This window comes from Anopheles merus, chromosome 3R (genome assembly GCF_017562075.2).
Source record: "Anopheles merus strain MAF chromosome 3R, AmerM5.1, whole genome shotgun sequence".
NCBI classification, from domain to species: domain Eukaryota; kingdom Metazoa; phylum Arthropoda; class Insecta; order Diptera; family Culicidae; genus Anopheles; species Anopheles merus.
This window is the reverse complement of record NC_054084.1, coordinates 25,967,654-25,988,524: the sequence shown is the minus strand read 5'-3', so window position 1 is coordinate 25,988,524 and position 20,871 is coordinate 25,967,654. Positions and strand designations below refer to the sequence as shown.

The following is a 20,871-nucleotide window of genomic DNA, read 5'->3' as shown; positions in this document are numbered from 1 at the left end:
TTTAACTGATGAGCTGCGAAATTGTGCAGGCCCGCGGGTTTGACGTGGAAATTGTGAGGAAAAATCAATAACACCGGGCACCACCGCGCGGGGTTCGATTCACTACACTTCAACACACTTTGCCCCTTTGCTAACGCACACACACACGCACACCGCCGGGAATTCGATTATTTCCGCGCGGTAGCAACGAGCGCGGAAGGCCGCAGTGATGTATGTGGCCACATGCAACCCCGTAGCCGGAGCCATATTTAACCGACCAGCTTTTCACGCGTCAGAACAGTACGGAGCTGTGTGTGTGTGTGTATGTGTGGGTCTGTGTATCCTGGTTAAATAAGGCAGCAACGCATCTCTGTGGCTTATTATGTGTGTGCGGCGGCGGCAGCAGCTGCGGCCCTTAGGTCCAGCCGTACCCAATGACGTCAGTGAAACTCTCCCCAGTGCGCGCCATTACGCGGAACGTTCTTATCTGCCAGTCCCCTCCCTGTTCTCTGCTATCCCCACACTTCCTTTTGCTCCCTTTCATCACAGTACCGAGCATAATCGTGCGCGCAAACCACACCGGCAGAACCCAGGCCAGCTAAAAAATGGCACTAATTAAAAGTTTCATTTCGCGGTCGTGGTTCGGATGGGCTGAGGGGTTGGGTGAGCTTTTTTTTGTTGTTTTGTTTTCGCTATTGCTGCTGCTGTTCCGGTAGTTTGTTTTTCTTTTGGAAATAAATATACTAAACTGCTAGAGAGTGAGGCCGCTTTGAGCGGCCATCAAGGTTCATCTGACGCGGTTTTTGTGTGGAAAGCTTCGGTTGCAGAAAAAGTGTTTGGGTAGCAGCAATTTTGGAGAATTTAGAAAAAAAATGTATCTAACTTGGGCCTGTTTTGAAGCGTGTAATTACATCAATTTTTTGAAATATGATACAAACTTTGACGCATTGAAGGTGTTCTATTTAGCTTTAAATGTTATTTATTTTTTATTCGAGTTGGAAAGCTGAAATGAAAAACAACTCATCCCTATTTGCACTACAAATATCATGCCGCAACTAGCAGCACTCAATGAAACACCTAATCAAACACCGATGGCGGGGAGAAGGAAACGTGTGTCACGGTTGTTGTACTATTTATTTAACGCTCAACTCTAATGTTTTTATCTCGTCCGTTTATACTTCTCCATCTCCCCGGCAGGTACCGAACAGACATTAATTATATCTAACGCGCACACACCCTCTTACCTTTACACACATTCTCTATATCTCCCCTCTACCGCAGCTGTGGTGCGACGAGCTGATCCGGATGGCGTACAACTTGACCCAGCTGAACGGTCCGGCGATCATGTTTCTCCAGAAGGCGTACACCAAACTTTGCCTGCAGGTCGACAAGAGTGGCAAGATTCCGGTTAAGAAGTAAGTAGGACCCTTTCTTTTTTCTTCTTGCACCTTTTTACACTCCGCACCATTTACTCGAAAGTTGGCCCCATCCCATCTTCCATCTTTCCGTTGGGCCCTTTGGGAGGCTGCCGGCGTTTGCCGCAGAGCCAATCATCTTTGGCACTTTGGGCGCGGACTCGCGGACGGTGGAAGCAAAATACGAAAGCAAAATTGCTGAAGCGATGATTAAGACAACCCCGCAGTGGACGTGAAGAAATATTTGCATTCCCCCCCCCCCCTCTCCGGTTTTTTTACGGAGCGGGGGAGTTTTCCTGACTGTACGACTTCATTTTGTAAAATATGCGATGGCAGCGGGAGGAATGGATGGGTGGCCCTTTTTTCTGTTTTCCTTTTTTGGTTGCCTTCGGGGTGTTCCTTTTCTCGCGCTTTCTTTCCCTTTCTCTCTCTCTCTCTCTCTCTCTCTCTCTCTCTCAGCTTTTCATTTCCACTTGCTGGCTTTCGCTGTTGCATTTGCTTGAGTAAAGTGACCGGAAATGGGTTCCCGGGAGTGGTTTTGATTTTACTTTTTCTTACATCCACAGCCGGTATCGTCCGGAACACGCGCGTGTTATTTTAATTTTCAACTTGTACCCCACTCGTCGGCGGGGGACACTTTTGACTCGTGTCCGATGGATGTTTGCTGTTGTGATTTGCACTTTGCTATCTCTCTCTCTCCCTCACTTTTTTCTCCCCTCCTGTCCCCTCCAAAGTTACTTCTTTCCTACCGGTGAGTGGCAAAACGTTGACTGTTTGATTTGACTTTCCGACATATTTTTTTTACTCTCACGCTCTGTGTCCCGGCACGGTGGAGCACTGGAAAGTGCACAGATGTAAAAATATAAAAATTTGTCCTATTTTTATTACCATTTCAATATCGTTTTTTCCCTTTTGCTCCCGCCTCGGCAGGGGTAGGTGCGCAATTGCTAATACGACCGGAAACGCGATGTGGAACAATTTTCTCACTCACCATCTCGCGGACCCGTGCATATTAATTTATCGTGTCAAATTAGGTCGCTTAGGAAATGACGATGTGGTTGTGTTACCATATCTGTTTTTTTGTTGTTGCTCCACTTTCTCCACACTTTCATCCCGAAGGCTTCGATGAAAGGTCCTCGTCCTTATGGGAGTTGGTGGGGCGGTTGCTTCTGCCTCTGGGAAATGCTGTCTTTGAATGCTGCTGGCATTAGTGACGTTTGCGGTTGGTTGAAAAGGGGAAATTTACATAATTTCCGCCCCGTGGCGCAATCTGGAACACTTGGGGCAAGCTGGAGTGTGGCTGGATATAAAAATTAATGCTTTCCCAAGCCCTGCATCCCTGCAGGGACGCCACTGGGGCGCTGGCAGAGACTTTGAAGGGTAATGCAATGTTTGATGGAATTGGAGTGGAATATTGGGTTAATTTTTGAAAGATAGCGATTATGAAAGAGCGGAAAGAATGGAGCAGGAGGGAACTTTATATAAATTAAATTCTAATTTGCTTCGTAAGAATATTTAATAGAGAAAATATACATTAAATAAAATTATGATGTCATAGGGAAGGCAAACATTCATATATAATGATATAAATCATCTTCTGGACTTGTTTCTTGGAATTAATGAGATGTAAAGTCTAACTATCGTTATAGCTATTAGAATTAAACAAATTTAAGGCGTATCTACGGAGTTTTTTGTGCTTTGAGTTAAATCAGTACTTAAAAGAAATGCTATGCATTCTAGGCATAACTGGAAATGAAAAAAAAATAGTTGCAAGAAGGACTTAAACTTTGAAGAAGATTGTAAACAAGATACAATTAATTAGATGGAAGGATTCAGTTAGATTGCTTAACTTTTTGGGCTTGATTTATGAACTGAAACTAAAATTTAATCACATTGGATGGGTTGGCGTTGCAACATGTGGAGATAATGAGGAAACCCCTTAATGAAGCTTATAATAAAACAAGCTAGGATGAATTCACTCCATGGCATGGCGTATTTATGCTGCTATAAAAAAAGCAACGGCCTGAACAGCTGTGGAAAAGCTTTCCACACAAACGGCAAGCACATTATCTGTTCCCTTATTTACTTTCTCCTATTTCTGAACCGATTCACTTGAAGAACACACTTTACACGGCTTCAAGTATTGCTACAGCGCTCGGTTAAGAGCAAGCTCGCCATCCCGAAACCTTATTCAAATTCCAATTGATTTCCAAAGAGCACAATTCGAGTTAGGAAATCGATTTCACAACCAATTCGAAGTAACCGAACGTTCGCCACTTCACCGACCATTCATTACGATTGGCGCTGAGGCGTGGCAATGCAGTGCGCGACCTTCCAATACCGAACAAAAAAAAAATCGTTGATGTATGGCTGAAGGCCACCCAAAATGAAATGCATTGCACTGAGATCGGTGGTGAAAGGGAAAGGTCAGCGAAAAACATACGATCGGGACCTTTTTCCACGAGGTTTTTGGGTAGCAAAATCGCAAATAACGCGCCCGCACACACACGCACATGCACACAGAACAAATATAGAAAATGGGCACAAAAAGGGTGGCTAGATAATCTATCTAACGGGCTGCCGACAGGGATGATATATGGACACATAAAACCAGTCCGCGTGCGGTGTACGTGTGTCTTTCAGGCCAGTCATAAGGTCGTGCCCACACACACACGTACTACTGCACACCCGGATGGGTCGGAAAAGGGAAAAGCCCTGTTGGCTGTGGGGGTTTCCTTCATCCGAATGGCTTTAGCGAAAAGACTTTCTCAACAGGCAAATACTTGCCGGGTGTGTGTAAGTGTGTGTGTGTGTGCGGGTTAATAAATGGGTTCGGTCAACCGGAACACGAGAATTACATTAGCGCAGGTGATCGATCGGCAGCCGGAAGGTCGAAGCTATGATAGCCCGGGAAGTCCTTTCGATTGGCTGGATTCACCACCGTTGGTTTTGCCATGGCTTTCCGGTAGTGTCACTTCCTGGTTCTAATTCAATCGATGAGTCGGTAGTTTCCGTGGTTTCCTCGGGTCGGCCCACATCAATGCCAATGGAAGTCACGGACGGTGGTCGCGTTTGTTGTGCTTGCTACGTAAATAAACATCAGGTGACAGCTGATGACATTGTGTGTGTGAGTGTTTTGTTTTGTACCTTCGTTAACAGAGCTGTTTTGGTCGTTGAAATATGGATTGATTGCCTACAGTTGAGCTTCGTTAGTGTGACTTAGTGTGCAATTGAGTACAATTTAAGACCCATCTTTTATTTACTCATTTATGTTTCATATTACCTTAAATTAAATGTGTAAGCTTTATCTTTCGAAGTTGTTATGTTTTTACTACACGGAGGGTTTTATTACTATATTCTGGATGGCTCCAAATGTTTTAAGGATGGTTCCAGGTGTTTTTAAGAAAAGTTTGCTTTGGATTTTTTTTCAACATTTACTCGTTTTTTTATTTCTTGTCAACAAGCTGAAATATCAGCCTTTCAGTGGAACAATATTTATCATCCGGATCGTATTCATTTGACAAATATGTTCCACCATATGTGTAAAAACAAGGATGCATTTTAAAATTGTCTTGTTGTTTTTTTACTCTTTTTTCTTGAATGGGTTATAGTACTTTGAATATGTGTTGAAATATCAATCCAATAATTTTTTAACTTTTTCTGACACAATATTTATGCTTCAGCTTAAAAAATTCAATCCTAACTCCTGATTCAACAAGGTAACATGACCTGCCACGAATCGGTGTTTGTTTACATTTTTTTATCGAACATCTTGAAATTAGGTCTGATCAAGACTGACCTATATGTCTAACGACATATAAACAGTATATAAAATGCTTCAGGTTTTTTTATTCTTTTTTTTATATAGACTTTGAGCCGTTTGGCCTCATTCGTCTCTTAGAACTATCTTTTCAAGAGATGCTTCAGTTGGTCTAATTGTTGTTTATTTGTCCTACTATGATTTTCAATATTTGGTAATCAATGAAGTTGTATATGAATAAGTTTTAAATAATAATGGATTCTAAAACAATTAAGTCATGCTATCAACAGGCTTTGTCATGTATGCCTGTGTATGTATGTTGTAATGATTTTTAACTAGAATCTAGATGCTACACAATACTACATGATGTTAAAATCCGTGCTTTATTTTTAGATAGAATTCAAACTTTTTATGATTATTTTGTTCATTGAAGATCTAATTTTTGCTAGTTATCTTCTGTGGTAAAAAGATGAAGGCGGTATCTTGATGTATACAACCACTAACAAAATATAATAATGCTCAAGGACAAGCTTCAAAAGCGTCATCTTTTTGCTCCCTTGAACATACATTCTACCAACCAGATGGTTTGTGATTTTCGATATTGGCGAAAAAAAAAGAAGGAGAGATAAAATCACTCAACGCGCGGAAACCTGACAGGATACTTCTTTAGGAAACTGTGTTTTTTTCGCTTCGGGAGGCACGCATTGCATTGCCGAGCACAAGGGCGCTGGGCAATGCGACACAACAAGTTATGCAAAGTCACGCAAATTGAGGGAAACCATGAAAAAGAGGTTCCAAGGTTGTGTATCCCAGGGATATGCTTCAATGGGTGGCTCGCGCGCGTTCATCATCGCTTCACATTGCCGTGGGAAACTGGGAAATGGCGGGAATCGTACCGGTACCTCAACGGATGTTTCAGTACAAAAAATATAAACCAGACTGCAAAAACCTTTTTCGCTGACGCAAGTGAACGTTTCCTCGTGTCGCACACTCTGTGTCTCTTTCTATCTCTCTCTCGCTCTTTTGACGTCCAGTTTTAATGCACCAGCAACGAGCGTGTACTATCGCGCCCAAATGAGAAAATAGGTTGGCAGATTGGGTGTTTTGCCGTCGTAGCACCAGCAGCAGCACTTTTTCCTTCTCACATTGCCCGCTTGGACGGTGCGGACCGGATGACGGGATGTACCGGTAACGTGACGGGCAGCTTTGACACCGATTGCTACGCTCGGTTTGTTAGCGGAGTGTTGTTGCATAAATGGTGATAAGATTTTGCTCTCCATCATTGTCTGGCCATCAGGCCACCGTGTCTGGCTTACACCACCACCGTGCGCCACTTGGGTCGAGGCGAAAATTGAGGAGTTTTTAATGGATGGGTTGAAATAATGTTTCGCCCACCGAGGCAGGAAGGTAAGGAAATTAGGCTAAGAAGCGTGGTGATGGGAGAGCACAGGAAAGCTCGCTCTGGTCGTACGGATCCGCTCCGCAGGCGCCTGTTGGGCAATGTTGAGGGGCTTCCTCCTGGTGAAAGGATTTTAAATTTTGCTTTACGCGCACATTTTGCTGAAATGGTCTTTTGCGTGTAGGAGTTTTGTTTTTTTGCGGGTTGCGGTGACCTACTTATTTTTCTGTACTTTTATTAGTTTATCATCTTTTTTGGGATGAAAGCCATATGATGGTATGATTTTTTGTGTTTGAATGTGTTGCGCATTAAAAAAAGGGAGAAGCTATTTTGCTGTCTTTAGTAATATCGTGTCAATAATGCGCACAGCAAAACAGACACGTGAAACCGTTTAATAGTAAGTCAATTTGTAGCAGAACAAGAAAGACCTGCTGATGTGTCATGTGTCTTTCCACCTTGGAAAGCAATAAAAAAACGCAAGCATCCATTTCTTTTCGGTATGTAAACGAAGAAAGGCAAGGCCAATATTTGTACCAGCCAGCGAGCGCAAACATCATTTTAGATGATTGTTCTTTTTGGTTCCATTTTACAGTGTGCCCCGCTGTCCGTAGATGGAGACGCATGGTGGTTTGTAATCGTATTAATGTAAATTGAAATGGTATATCGCCTGTCTAGGTCGACATGGAGAGAATCGGCACAGCCCGGTACGGTATGTTTTTAAGTGTGCTTTCTGCTTTCGCCACCACCGCCGGTAAGCGGATTCCCAGTGGACCGTAAATTGCTATTATGAGTTGCGGAATGTATAACAAGTGTAAGAATCAATTTGATGGTCGATGTAGTACTTACCTAGCGGTGCTATAACGATGGTGCGCGAGCAAAGGCAAACTGGCAAACATCTTAAGTCGATTGGAACTGTGTGAGCTTGGGGTTGAGCTTAATTGATGGCTGGTCGGCCTGGTGGTGGTTATTTGCCTGGGGCTGCTTCACACAATGGAGGAAAGTTAAGTGGAGTGAGTTGTGAGGTTTTTTTAAAATTAAAAAACTTTTTCGCTTTTTCTTGACCGTTAAATGCCAAGCTCAGTAGAAATCGTTTGGTATGGTTGGGTATTTGATGACCATATATAGGAACATTTTTCTGGATCAATTTTTATGTTATTTTCGAGGAATTTGAATACCTATAACTATTGCAGTATTTCTGCGGTGGAGTATAATTTATATGCTATCCAGAACTATTATTTGAAAGTATATATTTAAGGACATAAATAATCTCATCTTGAGCAATTTGTATGTGAACTTTGACTCGAAGCGACTAGAGACACATATTAAAATCTGTATATTGTTGTTGAACAAGTTCATCAAGGTTAAGGTAGACAGAAATGTTGACCTTTGGTAGGGAGATTAATATCAAACTCTACACTTCCCTACACGACTTCTGCCCACTCATTATTTCAGTACAAGAGCCCACTGCAGGGACTATTGCTTGCTTTGAAGTACTATTTTTTGGATCTCAACATTCAATATTACTCCTTGTCGGACAACATGCTTTCATGCGTTGCATATAAATTCTAATCAACACATCAAACCATATTTTTAAAGAACAAAAAAAACAAGCTCCTTCCTTCCGGCTACCATATCAGGCATATACGGTGATGATGGACAGCCCTTTTCATGTTGTCCCAGGCATCGAGTACGTCGCCATACTCCCGGTGCAGTCTTGCCTTTCTGCCGCGTCGGGGAGGACTATCTTTAGCATTTCATTTATATTGCTATTTCAGCGCACTGTTGACCGCACACCCACAGCAAAAGCAGTGTTGACCGTTGCCTGGGTATGCTAAAGATAGAAATCTAATATGTCCAGAACGTGCCCGTTCTCGCTAGTTAGTCGAAAGTAGCTTTGCAGCTATACAGAGACGGAGACAGAGAGAGATATAGAGAGTGCAAAAAATAGAGTGAAGATTAATATAAAAAAGCTTCTTATTGACAGAGCTAACATGCAATATTATCCGGTGGATTTATAGCTATAAACATGCACCGGCGTCTCCAGCAGCAGCTCAGGCCATGTTGTTGTACACCGGAAGCGGGCAGATGTGCTGCTACCACGGCTAATGCCTAATAAACGAGCTCCGAAAAGAAGCCACCAGCCAGCTCTGGGCTCTGGGGCCCACCTGGGAGGATTATGACAGCTTCGCTTCCGACGCTTCACACGCTTAGCACTTTAATGCTCTGGTCAGTCGGGGAAGGCCTCCTCACCCTGCCGTCCCCCGCTGAAACATTAAGACGTCCGATGCCTAGATCCCACTCACCGGTGGTTCAGGTGTCTGCGGGAAGTAATGGTGGCGTTTATTACGTGCTAAGCAGCAGTGCGGACAATCCAACATTAGACTCGTTATTGCACCCGCGAGGCCAACGAAAGCGCACACCAGTACCAGTGGGGTGTTTCCTGTTGTTGTTGTGGTTCTACCCTATGTTTCCCTGTCGTTATCGTGTGCTGTGGGGGTAACTTTGGAAATGACTTGGGCGTGTGCTTGTCAACACGTGGGGGACAGACACACGATGGAAGGGCCAAAAGTTTTCTTTTCTTCTGCGTTCGATAGCTCCTCTCCGCCCGTTCTTCACAGACAATTCCCAGAAGAATTGTGAAATTGCGGTCGGTCGAAATCGATTGTGAAAGCGTGTGTTTATGTGTGGCGCAACGTCGCCGGTTGTTGGACCAAATTGGAAAAGACTAGGATAATATATGGCTTTCATTATGCTGAGCGAAGTGCTCGCATTCCCGGGCGGGGTGAGTAAAGAACAACTCGTAAACGTTTCACCATAAGTCATCGAACAGAGTTGATTGCTCTGGTCTGGAACGGAGGCTCACGGGTATAAAGAAATTGGCTGAAAAAGTGTAATTTTGAGCCTTAACCATGATGAATGATCACAGCAGAGGGGGGGGGGGGAAGAGATAGCGAGATCATTTACCAATTCCATAGAATGCACGCACTTATTTTCTTTTTGTTTTTGTTTTATTTTTTGGCTGGAAAAACGATCTCCAACAACGAGAATGTTCGGAAATACATTCAAAACACACTCAAACGCTTGTTTATTCTTTGTAGTTCTTGGAACCGAGGGAATTGAAACACGTGTCAATTTCCATTCATTCCTAGCAAAGCTCTTATAACACCTTTTTGCAGTGGGATGTCGTTTAGCTAAACCGAAAACAATAATGCCAAAAGCGCATTAGAAAAGAATGTCTGTAGTGAGCACCAACAAAAAAAACGACATTTCCATGCGATAAGGAAAAGAAGCTAAATAAACTCTCTATCACACACACACAGACAACTTAAATGCGGTTGATCGGATTACCGACGTTGTTTCGCATCAAGTTCCCGATTGTGCTTGTGTCCTCTCAGGATGGACGCTCCGCATTCCCCCTCCTTCTTATCATCCACCATCAACAGTTTGCATACTTATTCGGATTTAATTCTTCTGATTCGCTTCATTTTTTTCACTCACTCTCTTTCTCTCTCTCTCTCTCTCTTCTTTTCCTACAGCATCATCAAAACGTTCGCCACGAACAAGGACGACCGGCGGCGGGTGGAGAAAGCGCTGGACGTGTCGGGGCTGCCGTCCGGGAAAGGCGATACCCTAGCGCTGACCAAGTTCCAGTTTGAGGACTTTTTTAATCTGTACAAAAACCTTTCCCAGCGCACCGAGGTGGAGAAGGTGTACGATGAGCTGTAAGTATGGATGGCTAGGATGGTTGGGTTGGGCTTACTGGCAGTTTAAGTGGGTGCCCTGGGCCAGCAGGGGCTGAGATGAAATGTCTGCACAGCGTGTGCATACTTCAGTGTTTGTTGGATTATCTTTGCAATATCAAGAAGTGGGCACGAATAACACAAAAAAAAACACACCACTTTCTAGCTCTGCCAAAGAAAAAGAGCTCTTCTTCCTGCAGTACCACAAATATTGATTATTGTACCGGGTAGCATCCAACGGGGAGGGCTGGCTTGGGATGGTAATCAGAACCGATCGAATGCAGCTTATACACTTCACCGAATCACACCGGAACCGGCTAGGGGAAGACAGTGATTGATACGCCTCGAGTACCCGGAGCGCGCCTTTCGAGTCGTTTAACATTCGATGGATGTAACGAACCGCTTCTGGTTGGTTTACTTTTGCCGTTCTGGCGTCCTCTCCCAGTGTCGCTTGCTTAGCAAAAGCGCTACGGGGTTTAGTGTAGACGGGGTGACCATTTGAGAAGATGAGAGTGTGTTTTTTTTCTTTGTTGAAGTAGGTTTTCGATAAAAAGTCCCACCCGCTCCCGTGAATGTGCACCGAGCGCTAGGTAAGGTAAGGGTCGCAAGTTATCCATTTCAAGCGATTTCGCCCCCTGTTCTGCAGTGAATAGTTACAGCCCCCGCCGGCACTCTTGTGCAAACAGTATCTTGTCCCACTCGAACGAAGATTGATGAATTACGATTGGAGATTGGAGTGTGCTTGATTCGTAGATCGTCCGGCAAATCATCTTGCACGATGTGAATTCACAAAGCGGTTCAATTTAGGGTCATTCGTGTAAATGGTAGCTTCGTGCTCGTGCTATTTTCGTTCCAGTGTCGGTACTTCCAAGCGACGCCTGATGTCAACGTCGCAGCTAGTCGATTTTCTCAACAAAACCCAGCGGGATCCGAGGCTGAACGAGATCCTGCACCCGTACGCCAACACGGCCCGGGCCCGCGATCTCATCCAGGAGTACGAGCCGAACAAGTTTAACGCCCAGAAGGGACAGCTCAGCTTCGACGGTTTCCTGAGGTAAGAAAGGGGTGCAGAGCGACCCGAGGCACGCCGGGGAGGAGCGGCAAGGTACTGACCGGTTGCTGCCTGTTGCTTTAGGTATCTGATGTCGGAGGATAATCCCATCATGGCGGCGAGTAAGCTGGACCTGTCGGACGATATGGATCAACCGATGGCGCACTACTTCATCAACTCGTCCCACAACACCTACCTGACCGGGCATCAGCTGACGGGCAAAAGTTCGGTCGAAATCTATCGTCAAAGTTTGTTGGCCGGTTGCCGGTAAGTGGGAGCAGATCGTGCAGCAACGACAAAAGCTAATCGTTTCACTTCCACGCGGCTAGCTGTGTGGAGCTCGATTTCTGGAACGGACGCACTGAGGAGCCGGTGATCGTGCACGGCTACACCTTCGTGCCGGAGATCTGCGCCAAGGACGTGCTGGAAGCGATTGCCGAGACCGCCTTCAAGACGTCCGAATTTCCTGTGATACTAAGCTTCGAGAATCACTGCAACCCGAGGCAACAGGTAGGTGGTCACAGGCCAAAGGATCAAATCTCAACATTGATTGCTTTTAATCTGATAATCACCGACTTATCTACTTTCACATAAAACATTCTCGCTCTCTGTCTGTCTCTGCTTGTGAACGTCATGTTCAACAGGCGAAAATAGCAAACTACTGTCGGGAAATATTCGGCGACATGCTGCTGGACCGGCCGCTCGACTCCCATCCGCTCGAATCGAACGTCGAGCTGCCGCCGCCCGCCCTGCTGAAGCGCAAGATTATAATTAAAAACAAGAAAAAACATCACCACCATCACCATCATCACCATAAAAAGGCGGTCACCGTTGTATCGAGCCCGCAGCAGCCGCCACCCGCCGGCACCACGGTTGTGGCGAACAATGTGAGCAATAGTAACAGTACCGCAGCTAATGCACATGCCACAACAGTTAACAACAGCAGTGCCAACAGTACCAACGCTGCCAGCAACACACCCGGGGTCACACCGGCCGTTAACAGCAACAGTACAAATGCAGGTAAAGCAGCACCAAGGGGATGGAGGGACTCATTTTCGACCCACTTTAGTCTCTTGTTTTTTCGTTTTTTTTGCTCGATTTTGCTGTCACTTTTGCTCGTTTTAAATGACCGAATAATGACACCACCACCCCCAGTGACTCTGTGGGTGAGATAATGCGGGATGTAACAACGGTGGAGCAGTGCGAAGCAAACGGGCGACAAGAGTGGAGTTTCCATTAGTCGATTGTGGGTAGATAGAAGTCGACAGGGCCGGCCAGAGCGCAGCGATGGTTGCAAATCGATTTTTGCTGTCTGTCGAAGCTGGGGGAGGAAAAAGTTACGGGTGCAGTAAACTTTTTGATTTCCTCCACTGTTCAACGCATTCGGAATGCTCATTGTGTCGTTGTGATAGTTTCCGAGGGGTAGATGTACGGGGAGCGTACAGATGAATGTTTAATGCAACAATGTTTCACAGATGCAAAATTGCACACAGCGCTGGCCGATGATCAAAGGCTAGCACGCGGTTCGAATGTTGGGTACGAATCCTTGGTGAATGCTTCTAATGGTTTTTTTTTGGTGTGTGTCCAATTGCAGGCGTACTGAAATGGGATAGTAAAAGTTCAAAGCTGGTTCAATTGAATCGGGATTGTTGGAAAGCGTCTGTGACAGTATGGGCCATCGTGCATTTGTTGATGAAAAATAATTACACTGGGTGCTATTTGGAGCTGCATATACAGGGGTTCGGGTTGATGGAGAAGTGTAGTAATTACTTTGAATATAGAGCATGAGGGATTTGTTTTTAGAGACAATTAAAATGTGCTTTTGTTTAAGGCAGGAAATAACTGTTGATTGCCATTCTCCTATGTCTTCAAATGCTGAATGAAAGGATCTGTGCTCTGAATTTGCTGTATTTTTATTTCAATGTTATGAGTTGGGATGAAACGGGAACACTCAATATGCATTAGTGATTATAACGACAAGTAAAAAAATATCTTCGGGATCATCGACTGTTCATCATCACTGGTTATGATAAAAGTATTGATATCTTGTTGTTTCAACACTTTTAATACATATTTTTACTATTGTATAGTACATCTATACTTACATCTATATTTTTAAATTTTCCAAAAAAAAAGGTATAACCCACATACAGGGTTTCCAACGATTTTTTGGTCAGTTCCCATGATTTTTTGGTGCGTTCCCACGATTTTTTTATCGTATCCCATAGATTTTTGGTTCGTTCCCATAATTTGTTGGTATTATCCGATAGGATATCAATACAATTGGACCAAAAAAATCTGAGAAACGGCCAAAAAATCGTGGGAACGCACCAAAAAAATATGGGAACCCACCAAAAAATGATGGGAACCAACCAATAAATCGTGGGAAACCCTGTAATAGATCATAGACGACCAATAACTAATAATTGCAACGTTTCAATAAAAACTGGACTAGTTTCGGATGGCAAAAGAAAAAAAACTAAGACAGATATGTGATTTTCACATACTTACATTCTAAAGTAATAATTTAAGCCTTCTTGCAAAATAAAATCTACGAACTTGCGAGCTACCTTCCATCAGTTATCCGGATTTTTTGCCATGGCGGACGAAGTCATGCGTGCAGTCATATTTTTGAGCTCTATTATTAATTTTTTATCAATTACTCCTCAGTTTGTTTTGCAAATTGTTGTTATAGATCTTTCGAATCATGTTGGTCGAGAAATTCTCGATGGGACTCACCTCTGGGATGATGGACCGGTTGGGTGAGTGTCACATCGATATTTAGCTGTTGCATCTCATCAAAAGATCGCTGCTAGTTTTGTCGTCATTGGTTGCAGCTCAGAAACCAATCGACGTGATTTCTGCTTTCTGACATGTATGGTTATGTTCCCTGGGTATTTTTACATTTTTCGACTAGCTGCATCGACCTCCCAGGCAAGCGAACGCAACACTATAACTTTTCCCTAGATCTTCATCTTCAGCTTCCTTTGGAGTTTCTTGTTTGTCAGGGTTGTCGGCCATTCTGAGCTGAGCTTTCTTTCGATGTCTTTTATTGTTGTCTAATAATGCCAAGATGTTGTAGATGCCGAAACAGGCTTATACGCGTCCACAAACTGCCTGCGACTCTGACACAACTGATGCGACTCTTTGATCGCGCACGCTTCTGAACGAAGTTGCTTCACTGTTTTCCTCATTGCGGTTAGAATTAGACTGATAGAACTTTCAAATTTTGGCTGCTGACTCATGGGATACTATTATTGAGAGTGCAATTCCTCAGTTCCTCAGTGTGGTAAACCCTTGAAAAATTGACTATTTTTGTCCATATTTTTTTTTAATGCAAACGTCATTCAATTTTTCCATTGGATTGAAGTGTTGAATGCCATTCCCAAGCATTTGCTTTTGTCAGATTGTCATATTTGATCGAAAAGTTGATAATCTTTTTATAATAATTTAATACGCATAACATTCTTGTTTTGCATGTATTTCTTATTTGGTGTAACCATCTTTAGTTAGTCTAGGCCTGCCGAATCCTCTAATGATCTTGATTTGCTTTTGTCAGATTGTCAGATTTGATCGAAAAGTTGATAATCTTTTTATAATAATTTAATACGCATAATATTCTTGTTTTGCATGTATTTCTTATTTGGTGTAACCATCTTTAGTTAGTCTAGGCCTGCCGAATCCTCTAATGATCTTGATTACCTATGATTTATTGATGAACTCGTAGCAAGATAGAGAGTGTTGCGTGCCGTGCGTGTTGCTAAAGTCATGCTAATTGACGACTGTACCACGTGACAGGCCTTACTTGGAACATGAAAACTCATAAATCAAATCGGAATACTATCGGCATAAGGTTTCTTAACATTTAATTGTAAATACCTGCATACTTCGATGATTGGGTTAACTAACAGGCAAACAAATGCTACCAATACACTTCGTACCACATCAAATTTAGAGCAAATATAAAATTCAATTACGCACTATCCGCGACATTTGCTTCTCAATTTTGTTCCTCTGCACAGCAATCACACTACCACCACAAGTAGTTATTTAGAACTTTAACTTGTCAAAACACCCGCCGACCAAAATCACTCGCCAAGCATTCTCTGGCAAATCTCTATAGCTAGATGGAAGAATTCCACGAATCTGTGTCTTCAACGATACTAAACAGCTAAGCAAACAACTGTGCACTGCTATTTGCATACGTTTCAGGCGGGTACACCGTTGCAGGCGCACTTAGCAATTGATGAACAGCGATTTAGTTCCATTACCCATGGTTGCCCGGGCTCACTCTTCAGCCCTGTGCAATGCTGGTGTAGTCTGTTGCATCGAAAGCACTTTCTCTCTCTCCCTCTCCCCCATGTGCGGGGAGTTGGGGAAGAAGCATTCCGCTTTGCGATAAATCTCACTCGCGCCAAGCTGTTGTGTCGTACCGAGTCGTTCGGTGCCATGTGCAATGCACGACCGCGTACGACTTTTCACCCTGCGTATGGGAAGAGTTGGTTTGGTAGAGTGGGATAAAGTGTTCCCAATTTTTGCAGCACATCAATTCCAGTCGCGTCGTAAACACGGAAACTACTTTTCCGTGGATTTAAGGGATAAAAAGTGACATACTTTAAAGTGCTCTTGCTTCATTAAATGAATTTTACACCGCGTATGCACCAACTGCACCTAGCGCTTTCTAGCTCACTCTTTTATGTTCTCTCTTTCTCTCTCTCTCCCTATATCTTTCTCTCTTTCTCTCTCTTTCACGACAATTGCATCGTCATCATCCATCACCACTACACTACCACCACCACCACTGCGGATTGGGCGCAAACACGGCAGCAAATCCAAGCTTACCGCCGTCGCAGCAAGACGAACCGAATGGCACGGTCGTCGTCAGCAACAACAATGGCACGGCAGCACCACTGCAAGCAACCGGAAACGGAGAAATACCGCACCATGCACCACCACTGCAGGTACTGCTACCAATACTACTTTCCTCACCATTCCACTGCACATACACTCGTACATACGTCTCGTCCAGCCCTATCCCTATCGGTTTCGATCCAGTTCACCCAGCTCAGCAGCATCCGGCCAGTAGCTTTCTTCAAGAATGTAAGGGGACGGGAGTGGTCCTTTCTTTCCACCATGGGTGTGTCTGCCCACAGTGGTACACTAAGCTCCAATAGCGGAAATCTTCGGAAAGCGCACGGGCTATAGCAACAATCGTTGAGGCTGCAGTGTCTGGCAGTCGATTGGGAGATTGGTATCTTTATCCCGCTTCTTATCGGGCCGAACTTATTGCACCGGTCGCGTGTCTGCACACGATGCTGCTGGTTGGTCGTGCTGCTAGCAAAAGGATTGTAGATCAATTTACCATTGCAGATAATGATGTCTGCCGAGAAAATGAGCTGTAAATTGTCGCCAAGTCGGGTGAATGCTCCAACGACTGCGGGAAAGGGCGCTATTTCAATTAGTTTAAATATTTAACGTCTTCTCCGCTGCGTACGTTTACCATTTCCATTGTCAATTAGCTAGCTCAATTTCACGTGAATAAATTTAATCTCTCGCCTTCCCTTTTTTGCGCTCTACCGGCGGCCCTATTTAACCGACCGCTTGTCTGCTTCATCTCGTTCATTTTCACAGCAAATTCGCCAAAGCTCCAAGGAAAGCACGGGATCGTCGGATACGGATAGCTCGAGCGATGACGAGTCCATGCCTGGCGCCGTGGTCGGCCCGATCGGTGCGAGCGAGGCGGACAAGGTGCCCCAAACCAAAGAGACTGAAGCGGGCGCGGAAATATCCGCCCTCGTCAACTACGTGCAGCCAGTGCACTTCAGTAGCTTCGAAAATTCGGAAAGTATGTACCATCGTTCCAACGAAAGTTGTTATCTTCCCTATCTTGGCACTCGCCTTGCCACTCCACCATCAGGTTTTGGGTCCCCTTCCTATCCCAAACCCCGCACAGAGCGAAACTATCAAACGGTGTGCCCGTACCATCTCCGGCAGCCTGTCAATAGCAGACGCTAGGTGATTCGGGCTCTCGCTTGGATTATCATACAATTTTCTACCCCAATTCACTCGGGCTTCCCTCCTTGTGCCGCTGCACCGACGACACCGCAGAAGGTGGAACGGCGGGAACTTGAAAAGTCTAAACGGTGTATGCCATTTACCTGGGTTTTTCCCTTTTTTCTGTTTTGCTCTATCCTCACAGAAAAGGCACGCTTCTACGAGATGTCTTCGTTTGATGAGAAGCAGGCAACCACGCTGCTGAAGGAGCGTCCCATCGAGTTTGTCAACTACAACAAGCATCAGCTTTCGCGCGTCTACCCAGCCGGTACACGCTTCGACAGTTCCAATTTTATGCCCCAGGTAAGTTGGTACCAGCCCATCTTCCCCAAACGGCGGGACAAGTTTAAAGCGTGGGAAGGAGTGCGGGCAAACTGTGCGTACAACCGGAAGCGTGGAATTGCATTTTCATTTCGACTGGTGGAATGGTGCTGCCGGTTTAGCCTGTCAGCTAATGATATTGGCGGTCTCCGCCTAGAACCTTCCTCCTCGTCACAAGTGGGCAATGTGGGTGCCTGGTCGTTGCATCTGATTTGTGTGGAATTTGTAGCCAGCGCTATCAAATTGAAGTGGTTTAATTGGATTATTGGCATCGGGGTGGATTTTGCCCATCGTTTCGATGAACAGTGTATCACTGACCAGCCATAATTACTGCCGACTGATGTAAATCGATAGTGGCTTTGGGGTAAACTGTCTGTTTAGGATCGATTAGTTATTGATAATTGTTGATAAAACAAGGCAATTTATGGCGTGGTTGCGATGTCGACTAGCGATTTAATTATGAAAGCTCTCCAAAACTAGTTCTGATTTGGAAGTTGATAAACACTGAACTTTGAGCCTTGGGAATTCCTACTTTCAGCTTTTCTGGAACGCTGGATGCCAGCTGGTGGCGTTAAACTACCAAACGCTTGACCTGGCGATGCAGCTCAACCTTGGCATCTTCGAGTACAACCACCGGTGCGGGTACATACTGAAGCCGGAGTTTATGCGCCGCAAGGACCGACGGCTGGACCCGTTCGCCGAGAGTACGGTACGCACTTCGTCCGGTTTCGTCGCGAACGGAATTGCCTCATCGCATCCTCATCCTCTTCCTCTTCATCCAAAACTCTCATCCAGGTCGACGGTATTATTGCGGGCACGGTCATGGTGACGGTGATATCGGGCCAGTTCCTCACCGACAAGAAGGTGGGCACGTACGTGGAGGTGGACATGTTTGGGTTGCCGGCCGATACGGTGCGCAAAAAATTTCGCACCAAAATCGTGCGCGACAATGGCATCAATCCGGTGTACGACGAGGAACCGTTCGTGTTTAAGAAGGTCGTCCTGCCGGAGCTGGCCAGCATACGGATAGCGGCGTACGAGGAGGGTGGCAAGCTGATCGGCCATCGGGTGCTGCCGGTGATAGGGCTGTGTCCGGGCTACCGCCATCTGACGCTGCGTACCGAGGTGGGGCAACCGATACCGCTGGCCACGCTCTTCCTGTGCATCGTGGTGAAGGATTACGTGCCGGACGGGCTGTCCGACTTTGCCGAAGCGCTCGCCAACCCGATCAAGTACCAGAGCGAGCAGGAGAAGCGCTCCAAGCAGCTGGCCGTGCTGCAGGAGGACATGGAACCGTCGGATGAGGACTCGTGTAAGTGTGTTGCCGTCCCGGTTTGTTGTTCCATTATTCCATCCCATCCATCCCATGCACCGCGTGTGCGGGCAAGCATTCTGTTTCGATTCATCGTGATGCTATTGTGGCGGTGCTTTTATTTATTGTTTTCTCTTATGTTTTGTATTCCTTAACTCCCGCTCCCTCTCTCCAACCCCTTTGTGGTTGCCGTCGTTTTATGTCATCCTAACGTGGGTCAGTTGTCGTTGTGTCCTTAGGTACGAACAAAAAGGGTGACACGCTCCGGTCGAGCGAAACCAACAACACGACCAGCAGCCCGGCGAGGCAACGGTCCGTCGCTGGCACGCAATCGTCGCAGGGCGGTGCCGGTGGTACGGCGGACAGTGATGCGGAAGCACCGCTGGAAGCGATCACCAAGATGGTTGCCCTGCCCGTTGCACAATCCTCATCGCTCGACCATTCGAACGTTCCCGCAGCCAAACTCTCCACCACTTCGCGAGAACCGACGACTACTGGTGGTGGTGGTGGTGGCTCTGGTGCACCAATCATTACCACTACCACCAACACGCCGAACGTGGGCACCGGTGAGGGGCTGAATGCAGCAAACGGGGGCAAGATAGTGGCCGATCCGTTGGAGAAAATCTTCGAGGACAAGCAGATCCGCAAGAAGCGGGAAGCGCTGGAGAAGGAGCTGAAGGCGCTGAAGAAGAGCCACGACAAGGAGAAGCTGAAGATACATGCGGCTCAGAAGAGTACGGATCTCGGCGGTGGTGATGCACCGGTCAAGAAGTCCAAGTTCGGCATGGGCAACAAGCTGGTGAAGCGCTTCAGCAGCAAAAACATGGCGGACATGAACGTGAAGGTACCGCCGTGTGCGTCCGTGTCGGATGCGGAGGGAACGGGCGATGCGCAGGCGGAACGGTTGCGGCAGATTTGTCGCGACCATGCTGGAAGCTATCGGGAGGTGTTGGAGAAGTATCACGACATCATCTACACGCTGGCGGAGGATCTGCTGCGTCAGTCGCAGGATGCGCAGATGAAGCAGCTGAAGGTAGGTTTTGGTGGGCTTTGGAGGAGTTCTGATATCCGAAGATGGGTTGCAATAATAACAAATTTGCTGCTTTTCAGACGCAATTGGAGCGTGAGACGAGTGAGGTGATGCGGCAGCTGCAGTTATCGCGCAAAAGCGAGGTTAAGCAACTGGCAATGGTGCACAAAGATAAAGACGAGCTGGAGAGGTGAGTGTATGGTTTTTAGTACACAGAATTAGTACAACTTGGGAACTACAATTCTGAAGATGATTCGTGAATATTGTTGATGAGATGTTGCTGTCGTTGACTTCAAACATAGCTTTCATTAAAGATTAAGCTTGGAGCATTCAAAATAGGTTCTAAAGCTCTTGGTAAATTGATGGATTACTTCAATGACTGAATATTATATTGTTTATGGGATATTCACAACAGTAATGAAATGACTCATCTCACAATAATCAATAATTATAGCTGATTCTTAGAAAGTATCATACATAGTTAAAAACAGCTGAGCTCCGGGTGTTTCTAGATCAGAATAATTTATTGGAGAATGAAAGGTCTTCTATCTCTGAAGACTCTTTGGACTTGTACTACTAATAATTATTTCAATACCTTACTTCTTTTTTTTTGTGTAGAATGAAACGAGAGGTTGACTCAACGCTCGTAGAAAAGGGCGTCACAGAGCGGGTCAGACTAACGGCCACCTACGAACGGAAGCGCGACGAGCTGCAGCGACAGCACGATTCCGTGAAGCAAGGACTGGAAGACCACAAGCTAAAGGTACGCAACGCCCAACGGCGGCTTCCGACCTTTCTTAACCCATCCTC

General features: G+C 45.5%; 1 protein-coding gene across 7 annotated transcripts in view; it reads left to right on the top strand.

The window, feature by feature from the left end:
* Nucleotides 1–20,871, top strand: part of LOC121595616 (1-phosphatidylinositol 4,5-bisphosphate phosphodiesterase classes I and II) — a 93,803-nt gene that overhangs the window by 67,325 nt on the left and 5,607 nt on the right. For 6 of the 7 annotated variants that reach the window (XM_041919700.1, XM_041919704.1, XM_041919702.1 and 3 more), the window contains 14 exons: nucleotides 1,261–1,394; nucleotides 10,090–10,275; nucleotides 11,150–11,347; nucleotides 11,429–11,611; nucleotides 11,674–11,854; nucleotides 11,989–12,364; nucleotides 16,172–16,305; nucleotides 16,976–17,189; nucleotides 17,544–17,701; nucleotides 18,258–18,428; nucleotides 18,515–19,031; nucleotides 19,253–20,064; nucleotides 20,142–20,251; nucleotides 20,680–20,824. In XM_041919700.1, the coding sequence (XP_041775634.1) occupies nucleotides 1,261–1,394; nucleotides 10,090–10,275; nucleotides 11,150–11,347; nucleotides 11,429–11,611; nucleotides 11,674–11,854; nucleotides 11,989–12,364; nucleotides 16,172–16,305; nucleotides 16,976–17,189; nucleotides 17,544–17,701; nucleotides 18,258–18,428; nucleotides 18,515–19,031; nucleotides 19,253–20,064; nucleotides 20,142–20,251; nucleotides 20,680–20,824 (3,519 nt within the window). The remainder of the gene's footprint in view (nucleotides 1–1,260; nucleotides 1,395–10,089; nucleotides 10,276–11,149; nucleotides 11,348–11,428; nucleotides 11,612–11,673; nucleotides 11,855–11,988; nucleotides 12,365–16,171; nucleotides 16,306–16,975; nucleotides 17,190–17,543; nucleotides 17,702–18,257; nucleotides 18,429–18,514; nucleotides 19,032–19,252; nucleotides 20,065–20,141; nucleotides 20,252–20,679; nucleotides 20,825–20,871) is intronic. The other variant, XM_041919705.1, reaches the window with a different exon arrangement.